Below are 14,833 nucleotides of genomic sequence, written 5' to 3' on the forward strand. Positions count from 1 at the left end.
AAGCAACGGAACCACGGGAAATATGTCAGTGCCTCCGCGAATGATGCTCCCAAGAGCTAACGCAGAGCATCTGTAACAGGAAAGATACTTTTCTAGGCACTTTACGTACATGGATTTACTTCTCCTCACAGCCCTCACTCTAAAAGGTAGGTGCAACTGTGTCGTCCATCTTCAAGATAAAGAGAGTGAGGCCTAGAGTGAAGCAATCTGCCCAAAGCCATGAGGGCATCTGGCCCAGGGCCCACTCTCCTCACCAGCACACCCGGCTCGGCCGAAAATCACCAGGGACCAGACCACAGAGGATGTCGTAAGACCCTTGACCTCTGTGCTGATGGGAAGCACAGGGATCCTTTACTTATTTTTTTTTATAAGTGAAAACATGGTACTTTTATATGAGTGGCTCAACCATTTTTTTTTTAAAACTATATATTCATTTTAGAGAAAATGACAGAAAATTTTTAAGCTGCATGTTCATATATTCGGGACAGTACTCACGTTCTGAGCCCAGCGTTTTCCAGCACCAGTTCCTCCAGCCGATTGGACCTGCTCACCACTCTCAAGATCTGTTCGCAGACATCGGCGGACTGTGAGAGAAGACACTGTGTGGGCACCCCGAGCCCAAGGCAACCCCACTTTACTGTCACAAACCCACGCAGGTGCAAAGCTTTAATTAAAGAAATCACGTATCGGGACGCCTGGGTGGCTCAGTGGGTTAAGCCGCTGCCTTCGGCTCAGGTCATGATCTCAGGGTCCTGGGATCGAGTCCCGCGTCGGGCTCTCTGCTCAGCAGGGAGCCTGCTTCCCTCTCTCTCTCTCTCTGCCTGCCTCTCTATCTACTTGTGATCTCTCTCTGTCAAATAAATAAATAAATAAATAAATAAATAAATAAAAGAAATCACGTATCATGCAGTCATTCCTTTGTCAACACCCGACGCGGCATCCATGACTATACACCGTCACAATGAAGGACCTGGGGATATGAGGACACCGAGGACAGAAAGTCCCTGCCTTTAAGAGTACACCAGCCAGCAAGGCCATCAGACCAGAAAACAGACGATTCTGATGGAATCATTAAAAGACCATGTTAGTAGTGCTGTGGGCTCTCAGAGACATAGCCCAATCTTGGGAAAACCAAAAGGAATTCCCAAAGAAAGTGCCCTCCAGCCGGAGAATGAAAGACTTAGTGTTGGTAATGATGCAAGGCTCATCAGGGTCCTGGGATGGAGCCCTGCTCAGCGGGAAGCCTGCTTCTTCCTCTCCCACTCCCCTGCTTGTGTTCCCTCTCTCGTGGTGTCTCTCTGTCAAATGAATAAAGAAAATCTTAAAAAAAAAAATGATGCCAGGTTCATGATGACGAGCCCTTTGCTGAGCTCTTGTCGTGTGCTTGGCCCTGAGCTACGCCCTTTGTGTATATGTCATCATAAACCTGTGAAGCGTTATTACTCCTTTTTTATAGATAAGCAAGTTAAGGTTCAGAGACGTCATATACTTTTTTTTTTAAGATTTTATTTATTTGACAGACAGAGATCACAAGCAGGCAGAGAGGCAGGCAGAGAGAGAGGAGGAAGCAGACGCCTTGCTGAGCAGGAGCCCGACGTGGGGCTCGATCCCAGGGCCCTGAGATCATCACCTGAGCCAAAGGCAGAGGCTCTAACCCACTGAGCCACCCAGGCGCCCCGAGATGTCATATACTTTAAAATGGTGGCTGAATCATGATCGATAAACGTTAACTATTACGGTGGTCCTGCTAGCAGTCTCTAAAATAAAGGGGGAAACGACCCAATAAGAATTCAATAAGTGCTCTCTCATGTTCATAAACATTATGTTTTTTAAAACCAAGTAGTTGTAACATTGTATCTGTCAAAATACTGTAAGTGCTCAAGATACACTATCACATGAAAATGCGGAATTAAAATGAAATGTTTCAAATGACGATCACAACAGCTGAAATGGCTGTTGTATGCTGCACAAGTCTTGAGGATGCTAGGAAACGTGGAGTTGTGTCCTGATGGAGGAATGATACATGTTTCTTTTTTAATTTTACATGTTAGTATTTTTTAATTTGTCTATGTTTCTGCCTTATTCCAAAACTGACCTAAGGTGGCTCCTGATTTTAAAATTACTTCTACACTTCATGCTTAGTGAAATAAGTCAATCGGAGAAAGACAACTATCATATGATCTCCCTGATATGAGGACGTGGAGATGCAACATGGGGGGTGAGGGGGATAGGAGAAGAATAAATGAAACAAGATGGGATCGGGAGGGAGACAAACCATAAGTGACTCTTAATCTCACAAAACAAACTGGGGGTTGCTGGGGGGAGGTGGGGTTGGGAGAGGGGGAGGGGGTTATGGACACATTGGGGAGGGTTTGTGCTATGGTGAGTGCTGTGAAGTGTGTAAACCTGGTGATTCACAGACCTGTACCCCTGGGGATAAAAATACATTATATGCTTATAAAAAAAAAAAAATTGGAAGGGGAGGCGAACCATAAGAGACTATGGACTCTGAAAAACAACCTGAGGGTTTTGAAGGGTCAGGGGTGGGAGGTTGGGGGAACCAGGTGGTGGGTAATAGGGAGGGCACGTATTGCATGGAGCACTGGGTGTTGTGCAAAAACAATGAATACTGTTACGCTGAAAAAAATAAATAAATTTAAAAAAAAATTACTTCTACACTTAAAAGTGATTTTAGGGACATCTGGGTGGCTCAGTCGTTTAAGCGTCTGCCTTCGGCTCAGGTCATGATCTCCAGGGCCTAGGATGGAGCCCCACATCAGGCTCCCTGATCACTAGACAGTCTGCTTCTCTCTCTCTCCCTCTGTATGCATGCCCTCTCTCGCTCTCACTCTCTCTCAAATAAAGAAAAAAATCTTAAAAAATAAAAATAAATAAATAAAATCTCATCACAATGTAGGGTCTATTTAAATCCTTTATGACACAGAAGGAAGGAAGGGAGGGAGAGAGGAAGAGAGAGAAAGAGAGAGAAAGGAAGAAAGGAAGGAAGGGGAAAGAAAAAAGAGAGAAATTGAGAAAGAGAAAAAGCAAGCAAGCAAGAAACAAGAAAGAGAGAAGGAAAGGGAGGGGAAGGAAGGGAAGGGAAGGACTAGAAGGGAAAGGAAAGGAAAAGAAGGGAGAAAAGAAAGGAAAAGAAAGGGCGCCTGGGTGGCTCAGTGGTTTAAGCCGCTGCCTTCGGCTCAGGTCATGATCTCAGGGTCCTGGGATGGAGCCCCACATCAGGCTCTCTGCTCAGCAGGGAGCCTGCTTCCACCCCTCTCTCTCTGCCTGCCTCTCTGCCTACTTGTCAAATAAATAAATAAAATCTTTAAAAAAAAAAAAAGAAAGAAAGGAAAAGAAAGGAAGGGAAAGGAAAAGAAAGGAAGGGAAGGGAAAGGAAGCAGGAGGGAGGAAGGAAGTTTTGAGTACCACAGCATACTATAATCAAAGGAGTTTCTTTTCTTAATGTACCACCAAAAAAATTACAATTCTTTGATTTATCTGATCACATATGTCCAGCTAGATTAGACATCATTGGGACAGTCTGAAATGTAACAAAAATTCACTAGTGAACATCCTTTAGAAAACACACGAGTCCCACTGCACATAAGACACCTGTGACTCTTATGTGTTGATTCCATTCAGTCTACAATGTAGCTTTCACAGGGTCCTGGAGTTTCTGATGTGTCCCACAGATTGATGAAGGAAGAGGAAAATTAATTCCAATTGACCTGATGCCTGTCATTTACATTATGCTGATGGTGCTGATTTTCAAAATGGTGACCCCCCCCTTACCAGTGTAATTCTTTGTCTTACAATACACAACCAGGGGAACTGATCTTACTCTGTGTTGGCACGATAAAAAGTCACTGCTTGGACAATATTTTTGCAGGGATTATCCTCATTTCCAAAAACAACCCATGGTATATCATTATCTTTCCAGGGCCACCTTACAGAGCTTCCAGAAAAGCAATTTCCCAAAGCGGGGCTTTCATTTCCCTATTAGGTATCATTACTGTAATAAAAATTTATTACAGAAAATGTCCAAAAAGTATGTCCCACTTTTCTTTAAAATGCTGGTGGGGAGAAGTATAACAAGTCATTCATGTCTACGTTAATTTTGCTACTTTTTATTAAGTGCCCAAGCACATGCAAAGAATTGTTTTCTACACTGAAGAATATTATAATGATGAAATTTTTCAAGAGGTACACACACCCACAAACCTAGACAGCAAATAACATACGACGACGAGAGTAGTGCTCCCCAAATGTCAGCTGCCTGTTCTGCACTATGTGCACTGATTTGGGGGGGAAATTCTTAGTAAGTTCATACAGTGGCTCTCCAAGAGCTTGCCTTTAGTTAAAAAATCAAAAGTATACTATAAAAATGAGGGAAATCGCTATCAGCAACAATCGGGCTAGTGCAAAATAAAGACATATAGAATTTTATAACGAAAAGGAACCAAGGCAACTGGCCCAACGAGGCCATTTGAAAAAGATGCAGAAAGACCCCACACTGCTTGCTGACTTGCCTAAGTTACAAAGTCAAGACTTGAGCAAGACGCCATCTACTGCGATTCGAATGAGTCCAGAACGTAAGACAGAAACTTACCCTTCACCACAAATTTGGCATATCTAAAAAAAAAAAAAAATAAAAAAATCCTTCTACCCTTCTATTTAAATTAAGGAGAGTGACTATTGATGGACGTCCTAAGATCAGCATAAAGCCCCTATGACCCATTTTTTCTTGTGGCAGCTTAGCACAGGAGGATTTTACGGAGCTAGGAGCAATCTTAACCACCCTAAGAATCCCCGTAACTCGAGAGGAAGTTGCTCCTTTGTGTCCTGCACTCCACTCCACGTTTTCAGAAGTCCAGAGAAGGCGTACTACTGTCTTTCACACCCATAAACTGAGTATCAGAAAAGGTTTCAAGGTTGCATCTTGCCGTCGTCTTCAAAGGGGTGAGTATCAGTTCTTTTTAACGTTGGGTGAAAACCACGAAAAACTGCTATTTTTGTTTTTGAAGACTGAAGAGCAATATGCCAAAGACCATTCTTCGTTTTAAAATGCCAAACTAAAATATTAAATATTGAAATATTAAAAATACACAAATAGGTGTGTTGGAGCTTACATCGCAGCTGCTGGAAGGGCGGTGAGGGCAGCTTTCCAATCGTGCCACGACACTTCCTTTCATCCCAGGGCATCCGGGGAAAGCCTCTGAGCGCCTCCATGCCTTGTGCTCTGGACTGAGGCTTCTGCTGCCGGATCTCCCTCCCATCACCGTGTCCACCTGTTCCCCGGGGGTTTACCTGGCCCCCAGCCATGCCTCACTCCATCCTCGCTGAGCACAGACCCTCCCCCCGTGGGGCGGATACAGTTTCCATAACCCGCCTCCCCACACTTGCTCATTTCTCAGCCTCTCTGCTAGTCTGTGATGCTGTAAGAGTAACAGTGAACAGGAAATGCCTACAAGATGTCAGGTACTCTGTTAGCATTTCTATACGCATGATTTATTCACCCCCCAATACCCTGCAAATTAGCTATATTGCTGTGTCCATTCATTCATTCAGCAAACTCATCTGACACCCATTTATTAGACCAATTTTTATGGACTAGCTATTATGAGCCAATATACTCTGATAAGCCCTGGACAGAGATGAGTAAAACACGAGCTCCAATGAACTCTCGGTAATGGGAAACTGAGGCCCTGGGATATCAGGTAACTTATGAAGGTCCCACAGCCTTGTCATAGGAGCCAGAGTCTGAGACCCAGGTTTCTGTTTCCAAGCCCGCACTCTTTCCTCTACCACACTGGCTCTTAGTGAGCCCCAAATGAGCTCAGCCCATGCCCACACTGATACTACTTAAACCGCTCACACCCCAGGCAAATTCAGAGACCCAGCAGCCTGTCCACTAGCAAAGCTCAGCCCTCCATTTTCTACAGATCCAGGTCTCCATCAAAACCCTACCTCTCCACTATGAAAATCGTTAACCCTCCAGTTCCCATGACCTCTGAAAGTCAGAGGCTTGAACACAGAGTCACCAAGAAAACAACCTCTAGATTACATCCTGCCCTAAAATGAAGTAGGAGAAAGCTAACTTAGGGATAAGGGTCTGCCCATACAGCTGCTTTGGGCTTGCAAAAAATCCCCAACAGAGCATCTCACTTCCACTAGTAAAACGGATCGAAAATTTGGCTCCCCCATACCTTATGAAAACTAACATCTCACTTCTGATTTCCTTTTGCTTACATACATATTTGCCCAAAAACTCCTCTAGAAAATTAATGTTAACTCTCATCACTCCAGCACACAAACTCTACCTGATCCCGTTTTCCCAGACTCTTGGGAAGGGAAGCTTTGTGGAGACGGAATGCAGGATAGAAACATCAAATCTGCTCCTTGCGGCTGTGCAAACGTAAGTTTAAGAGTTTTTTCTCAACAGAATGAGCGTGTACTGAAGGCTCGGAGAACCGGGTCTCTCGGTTCATTATCTAAAATTGCTGGAGGCAGCTGAAAACAGGAGGAAGTACTTCTCCGCGGCATCTTACATTACCAACTTGGTGAAATGGCATGCAGATCATTTACAGGAAAATACCTCCTCGAGAAGAAAGCATGTATGCAGCTTGCCAGATCAGTAGAAAAACAAATGTCTTTTTGATAATTATCGGGCTTTGGAAACCCAGCAGAAGTAAGCAACATCGGCAACATCTTCACTTACTTACCAGTTTCAGATCCTTGGAAGACAGCTTCGTGAACCACTGATTGTATTCCAGAGCAGCAACGATGGGTATCAGGTCCCTAGAAGCAGAAGTAACAGCGTCCATCAGAGGCCCTCGTACCAGAGCCTTACTGACACGTCATGCTCAACCCACGGCATCCAAGTTCACTTGTTAGCTCCTGTTATTACAAACATGACATCCCCCCGAAACTACATCACCCACAGATCTCTGGGACAGATCTTCAGTCTGATGTAAGCAGAATTCCTAAAAGCTGAATTTAAACCACCTCTAGGGCCCTGATGTCTATACGCAAAGGAAGAGAGTGGTGGCAGCGTTTGCTCAGAGAACGTCCTTGCTCCAGGAAAGACCGCACTGCTCCTTCTACACGAATGAGTCTGATTTTTTTTTAATTTTATTTATTTGACAGACAGAGATCACAGATAGGCAGAGAGGCAGGCAGAGAGAGGAAGGGAAGCAGGCTCCATGCTGAGCAGAGAGCCTGATGCGGGGCTCGATCCCAGGACCTTGGGATCATGACCTGAGCCGAAGGCAGAGGCTTTAACCCACTGAGCCACCCAGGCGCCCCGAGTCTGATTTCTTTAACCACCACGAATGTCCCATACAGTTCACCCTTGAACAATACGGGTTGGAACTGCATGGATTTTTTTTTTTAATAAAAAAGTACAGTACTCTAAATGTATATTCTCTTCCTTAGGATTTCCTTGACAATTTTTTGCCTCTGGCTTACTTTATTACAAGAATTACAGTATATAATACATATAACATAAAAAGTGTGTTACGTGTTCATGTTATTGGCAAGTCTTCTGGTCAACACGAGGCTATGAGTACTTACGTTCTGGGGGGTCAAAGGCTACACTTGGACTTGCGAGTATGAGGGCAGATCATTGTCCCTGGCCCCCACCCTCCCACCACTATATTCTCTAGTTGAGGAGTTTATACTCCAAGCAAGGACACCGTCTAGCCTTGTAGATAGTAAGTGACCCTGAATGGATTCCCAGTGCTTAGCAAGCATCCTATAACCCTCTGGTACTTTCTTGCACTTCCTTGTACTGAGCACACACAGGAGCTAGCCCGGGTGTGTTTTCGTCTTACGCTTCACACACACCCTTCAGCCAGTGACGCCGGCTACTTGCATCAGAGACCTGTCCGCACTCCATTTTCCGACCTGATCTCCCTACGACATGCCCCCCACTCACGCTCCAGCCGAAAAGCAGACGGTTTACTGTGCACCACAGATACCAGACGATGGTATCAGAGAATCCAAGTTCGCCTATGAGAATCCGAGCATCCCACGATCCGCACGTCACTCATCCTCTCCTCTCCGAGTCCCCTGGGTCACCCCAGCCGCACCCCTGCTTGCATCTCTGTTTAGCATTGATTTTATTCTGCCTTGGATTCTGGTTTGTACTGAACATCTATGTCTCCACCCCCATCCCAGGTTGTAAGTTCTCCGAAAACCCACTCTATTTCAGTTTTCTGGCTTCAGTGAGCTCATAATCAGTTTCACCCACATGGCATGACATGCAGCAAATACTCAAATTGTTACTGGAATAGAAAAGGAAGGCAGAAGGTGGAAAGAGACATGAAATCCACATTGTTTCAGAGCTTCTGGGTACCAGGCCCCGTGGTGGGCACGTTACACAGCTTCATCGGACGTGCTTTAAAAAGGAGAAAGGAGGGGCGCCTGGGTGGCTCAGTCGGTTAGGCATCTGCCTTCGCTTCCGGTCATGATCCCAGAGTTCTGGGATCAAGTCCCACACTGGGCTCCCTGCTCAGTGGGGAGTCTGATTCTCCCTCTCTCTCTGCTGCTCCCCCAGCTTGTGCTCTCTCTCTGTCAACTAAATAAATAAAATCTTAGATAGATAGATAGATAGATAGAGAAGGGAGTCCCCCAGGTAGGTGAGAAAAACAACACACACACAAAGAAATTACCAGTCTCAGTCACGTTGTTCCATAGGCCACCTGTCCTATCAAATGGCCTCTTTATTAATTTTGCCTAAGTTTTAGATTTCGGATTTAGAACCATGAACAGCAACTCTTGCGAGGGTGGTTTTACACTCTTCACTCCCTTCACTGCTCCCCCGGCCCCCGACCAGGTGCAAGAGCGAACTCCTGGTGCTCTCCCTGGGAGCTTCTCTGGGGGCCGATGCCAGCATCTCACATGCTCAGTTCAAGACTGTTCCCCTGTGCTGCTCCTTTCAGGAAATGGGGCAAAGCATTCTCAGCGTCTCTCCTTCCGATGACTTAATGTCCAGTGGCAACTACACTTCAGAACCTCTTCGCGATGTGTTCTAGTCTGTCATCTGACTCGGAGTACAGCTGGCTTCTGTCATAATGAGGTCGTTTGCAGGAAGTGGAGAGCACAGCATTAACAGACCAGGCTTCGCACTGACACGGGGTGTGGGGCAGCAGGGTCTCTCCATACGAATAGCCAAAACCCTGAAAAGGCAGAGCCAGCTCCCCAGCTAAAGGTAGAGAATCTAGAAAAAATGGTCAACAGGGCAAGGAATGGCTTTAGTTGAAGAGTTTTTAGATGGGATGCCAAAAGCATGATCCATAAAAGGGAAAAATGGATAAATCGGACTTCATCAAAACCAAACACCTTTGCTCTGCCCAAGATCTGTTAAGAGAAGGTTAGGACAAGCCCCACGCTGGGAGTAGATGCTGACCAATCACATTTCGACAAAGGACATGGTATCCGAATGCATAAAGAACTCTTGGAGGTCAGTAAGAAGAAACAACCCGATTTTTAAAAAGAGGCAAAAGATCTAAACAAGACAGCTCACCAGAGAAGATGTATCAATGGCAAAGAAGTATACAAGAAGATGTTTGAGGGACCTCGGGGGCTTAGTCGGTTCAGCGTCTGCCTTTGGCTCAGATCGTGGTCCTGGGGTCCTGGGATTGAGCCCCGCGCCTCGCTCTCTGCTCAGCAGGGAGCCTGCTTCTCCCTCACCCCCTGTGCGCGCGCGCTCTCTCTCTCTCAAATAAATAAATCTTAAAAAAAAAAAAATAGATCTTAAAAAAAAAAAAGATGTTTGAAATTATTAGCCATTAAAGAAATGCAGTTTATAGCCAAAAGGAGATACCACTACGAACTTACTGAACTGCTAATATTTAAAAACAAAACAAACAAACAAACAAACAACAACAACAACAAAAAGGGCTGGCAAGGATGCCAAGCACTGAAACCCTCATACACTGCTGCGGGAAATGCAAACAGCACAGTCGGGGTAGAACAAAGTACGAAAGTGCCTACACTTAACACACACTTACCGTAAGACCTGGCGGTCTCGACCCTGTGTACTCAACCAAGAGAAAGAGAAACTTGTCCTTCAACAAAAACACACATATCATGGTCCCTATTGGCTGTAGAGCGCACCATCAGCCCCTGGCGGCCACATGGATGTCTTCCTCTGATGCTGTGGGACTCCCAGGGCGAGGATAGAAAAGGCAATAAAATGGCTTCTGCTCGGCTCCCTCCCTTGACACGCTCAGCCACAGCATCCAGCTGCCTTGCCCTGAGAAGGTCCCATCACGCGGAAAGGCCACAGGGAAGGAAGCCGGCAGACAGCTAGCATCAGCCACCGGACGTGTGACCAAGGAAGCCTTTCGATGGCTCTGGACGTGGCCCCTGTCTGACTCTCACGGCTGGGAAGAGCCCCAAGGCAAAAACCTCCTGGCAGAGCCCCATCGAGCCTGGAACGGTGACAGGTGAGTGAAAGTGACGGCTTGTGCTGTAGGCCCTTTAGGCTGGAGTGGTTTGCATCCAGCAGGAGAAGAGCAGAACACTGGAAGGTCTGGAAACCAGGCTGGAAAGCTGCACTAGGAATGGGACTGGAGACAGGGTGCCCATAAAAAGCTCTGAAGCAGAGAAATGTTTCAGGAGGTGAACAATTTCAGCCAAATAAGTAGACTGTATCAGAGCAAGGACACAGTTTCCATCCTCCAGAACAAGGCTGGACCAGGGGCCAAGGCAAAAAGAAGTAATTCTTCCTAAACTCATTAAAGAGTTACCACCAAGGGACACCTGGGCGGCTCAGCGGGTTAAGTCTCTGCCTTCAGCCGGGGTCATGATCCCAGGGTCCTGGGATCAAGCCCTGCATCGGACTCTCTGCTCAGCAGGGAGCCTGCTTCCCCTATCTCTCTGCCTGACTCTCTGCCGACTTGTGATCTCTCTCTGTCAAATAAATAAATAAAATCTTTAAAAAAAAAAAAAAAAGAGTTACCACCACCCCAATGGAAACGTGCATGCTTTTATGACAAAACCCTACAGAACGCAAGGACTGTTAGAATAATTACTACAACCGGGGGTGCAGGGGAACCGCAAAGGAAAAGGACTCGTGCCAGTCTTCTTAGGAGAGGCCAGAGCCTATCTCTTGAGCTAACCGGTGGAGAGAGTGGCTGGTTTGACCACTATGCGCGTTCTGGTACACCACTGCACGCCCTTCTCTCCACAGACAGCTCAAGAATGGCCTTAGAAGCGTTGCTCAGAACAGTCACGAAACTGACCCAAACATCCAATCGGCCGCAGAACGGATAAACTGCGGCACGTTCCCACACTGGGATACAAAACAGAAACCAAAGTAAATGAGCTACAGCGGCACGCAACAGCCGGTAAAACGTCGGTTCTCGGGTCTGAAACCTCTCACGCTGGCTGGGCTATGCCGAGAACGGGGAGCTTTGCGTCTGAGAAGCGAGCATCCAGAAAGCACTCCAGCAAACACTCGCAGAAAAGCCAAGGTCTGAGCCCAGGGACATCTGGGATTCCTCGAATCTGTTCCTCTCCGACCGTCCAAACACCCAAGACAGCCATGACACAGAGGCCAAGGTTCCAGCAGGCTCGGTCTACACATAACAATCACCAACCATGATCAAAACCAGTGCATCTCACCGCAACAGAAAAAAAAACACAAGACTGCACGTCAATTTGATTCCTGAGAGTTCCTTCTCCTGATGGCTTTCTTAGAACACAGTAGTAAGTGAGCAAAGAAGCAAACCTATAAACACCAATCTGGCATTCACGTGGGCCTCCCATGGCTGTGCCAACACCAGCTCGCGGCAAAGTGCTCCCTGCATTTCCCTGGTGGGGTCTGGGCCGATCAGAACCAGCCCTTTCTCGGGTTTTCACCAAGCACGGCTGGCATTATATTACATAATACAGAACGGGTTCCAAACACCAACACTTGTCATCTTGACGGATTTTCGCAGGGTAACGGCTTTCTACCATCAGTCCATGGCCCTGTGTATCCCACCGTGTCTTGCTTTGATCTCCTAAGTGACTCTTGACTACCACTTGACTCCTGATCTGATGAGTCAAGTCCTCCTTAAAGAGCTACAGTTCAGAGAACCTTCTCCTCAGTCCTGGCAACATAGTATTTTTCTTGCCATTTGCATAGGCTACTTCTACCATTTCCTTAAAACCGCTGAGACTCCAAACCCTGAGAAGATCCAGTGTTAACATCCTCTGGAGCCCCAGGGCAGAATCTTTCCTTACACTGTGTCGAAGGAGAGGACATGGTTAATATTCCCTAACCTTTTTCCTGATATAAATGTGTTATACATAGAGTTGTTCTTGTGGTTGTGGCTGTTGATGTAGCCACAGGTTGGGGTTTGTCGTACGAGCTGAGATCCTCATCTCTCATCAGTTGGCAATGGCGACTGGGCCAAACCTTCCCTTAAAACTCAAAAGAACCAAGTTTGTCACTTGTACCTTTCCCCAAGAAAATGCTGTCACAAAGCTGACAAGATAAGAGCAGCATCACAGAACAGATCACGAACTAGCCTCTGGAAATGCAAAATTCTGTCATGTAGGGATTTTGCGTCTCTAACTCTTTTCCTTTTAATTAAGAAAATTGGCCACTTGATACATCTATTCATTTTAAAAGGAAGCAAGACTTTTAGGATATAAAAGCAGCAAGCAGGGAGGGGCGCCTGGGTGGCTCAGTTGGTTAAGCATCTGACTGCTGATTTTGGCTCAGGTTGTGATCTCAGGGTCCTGGGATCAAGCCCCGAGTGGGGCTCTGTGCTCGGCGGGGGAGTCTGCTTGAGATTCTCTCTCTCTGCTCCTCCCCCTGCTCATACTCTTTCTCTCTCTCTCAAATAATCTTTGTTTTAAAAGTAGCAAGCATTTATTTAAACATTTTTATGTACCAGCACACAATGTTTTAGATATATGAATCCACAGAGTCTTCACAAGAACTCTAAGAGGGAGGGACTGACTATGACACACATTATTTCACAGATGGAAACCCGAAGGACATAGAGAAGCTCGAGAACTGCCTGATTCCGCAGTGCTACTCTGGGCAGAGCCAGGTCTCAGACTCACTGCCTGGGTTTCCAACTCACCAACCCGCCGTCCTAACCATCCTGCTACCATCTCACGGAGCCTCCTGCATCCCCAAGAATCTTCAACCTCATCTCCAGTGAATCCATGGTGGTACAGATGTAGGATTTTAGATCAAAGTCTCCAAACCTTTTCCATCACATTCAACCACTCCCTTCGTTCATATTTGGAAAGTCAGTATGAAGATTATCCCAGAGTGATTTCTCAAATACTGACAGTGCTCTTGTTCAGGAATCAGACATAAGCTGCTAATACCTGGGGGCTAATTTTAAAAAGTTAATTTGCAAAAACAAAGAGGCTGGCAAGTGACTGAGGGTCTAAGTCACTTGGCCAATTCCTTGCTAGTCTAGATTCTGGATAACCTGTTGAATTAGCAGTTGTCAAGCTTCATGCTTCTGATCTGTAGGACCTCTTGAGAATTTAATGTTTCCAGTTATTATTCTGGGGCCAAATTTCCCTCCGTACTCTCTTGTCCCTGCCTGCCTCCTCCTCTCTGAAACTGCAAAACACTGGGATGTTTAAAGAGACAGTGTGAAATGTTCCACAAGGGCAGTAAAGCATAAAAATGATTGACAGATTTGAAGGATGTTTGGCAAGCCTCCCCTAATCCACAATGTAGGACAAGGGCACTCATCCCGTGTACGGCATGGTCATTTTCTGTCATATATCCACACTCCACTGGAGTAAAGATTTCCCCCTAATAAATCTCACAAATTTTCAGAGGCTCAAAGGAGGTGTTTCTTGCAAGAATGCGGTCTTGCCACTCTGCACGCCTCCTGCATGTACACAGGAAGTGTGCTCTCGTGGGAAGGACGGTAGACCCCGAACCACAGAGTATCTTCCTGACATATTCATTTGAGAGTCCTTCTGGGAATAACTTAGATTTTTCTCCTTCATATCCACTTTGGAAATGGAAGTTGGAGGGTTTTAAGAAGTTTCAAATGTCATAGAGTAGCTATTCCTTCCTGTTATTCTAATTAATACAGCAGTGCATCCGGTCTATTATTAAATGGTTGGCTGGACCACTTGGCTGCCAACTGTGTAAGGTACGTGACAATCTGAATACCTCACGGATGAGGACGTGACCAGAATCCTAAACGGATGATCGCTCGAGTTTTAGATCATTCACTCTTAACTGAAAAATATTTTGAGCACAAACCTCCCCCAAATCTGTATTTATCTGTAAATTATGTACACGTGCCACTATCCCAATACATGACATTTGGTATAATACACACACACACACACAAAATGGATATAAAATAAACAAAAGTTCTACTAAAGTTTAGTAGGGGGGAAGGGGGCAGGGAGAGTCAGTCAATTAAGCCTCTGCCTTCAGCTCAGGTCATGATCCCAGGGTCCTGGGATCAAGAGTCCCACGTCAGGCTCCCTGCTCAGCAGGGAACCTGCTTCTTTCTCTCCACCTGCCCCTGCCCCTGCCTGTGCTCTTTCTCTCTCCTTCTCTCAGATAAATAAAATCTTGGAAAAAGAAAAAAGAGAAAGAAAAAGAAAAAGAAGTTCTACTATTTTTTTTTTTTCATGCTCCCCAACATATCATCAACTTGGGCCTCAGAGTCCATCCAACCCTGACTGAAAACCACTGTGGACATAACAGTTCAGACATTTGGGGACAGAAAACAGGAGCCCGTGCTATTCACACACCGAACTGCATTTATTCCCCTTCAAAATGCGAGTGGGAATAAAGAGACAGAGCCCAGATGAGGAAAGAATTATACCAGCGCCCTCGGGA

General features: G+C 45.9%; 1 protein-coding gene across 6 annotated transcripts in view; it reads right to left on the reverse strand.

Annotated features, from left to right (window-relative positions):
* Positions 1 to 14,833, reverse strand: part of CARMIL1 (capping protein regulator and myosin 1 linker 1) — a 305,453-nt gene that overhangs the window by 147,359 nt on the left and 143,261 nt on the right. For all 6 annotated transcript variants that reach the window (XM_046004391.1, XM_046004388.1, XM_046004387.1 and 3 more), the window contains 2 exons: positions 6,723 to 6,798; positions 496 to 584 (listed from right to left, as the gene is read on the reverse strand). In XM_046004391.1, the coding sequence (XP_045860347.1) occupies positions 496 to 584; positions 6,723 to 6,798 (165 nt within the window). The remainder of the gene's footprint in view (positions 1 to 495; positions 585 to 6,722; positions 6,799 to 14,833) is intronic.

Source organism: Meles meles, chromosome 5 (genome assembly GCF_922984935.1).
Source record: "Meles meles chromosome 5, mMelMel3.1 paternal haplotype, whole genome shotgun sequence".
Taxonomy (NCBI): Eukaryota; Metazoa; Chordata; class Mammalia; order Carnivora; family Mustelidae; genus Meles; species Meles meles.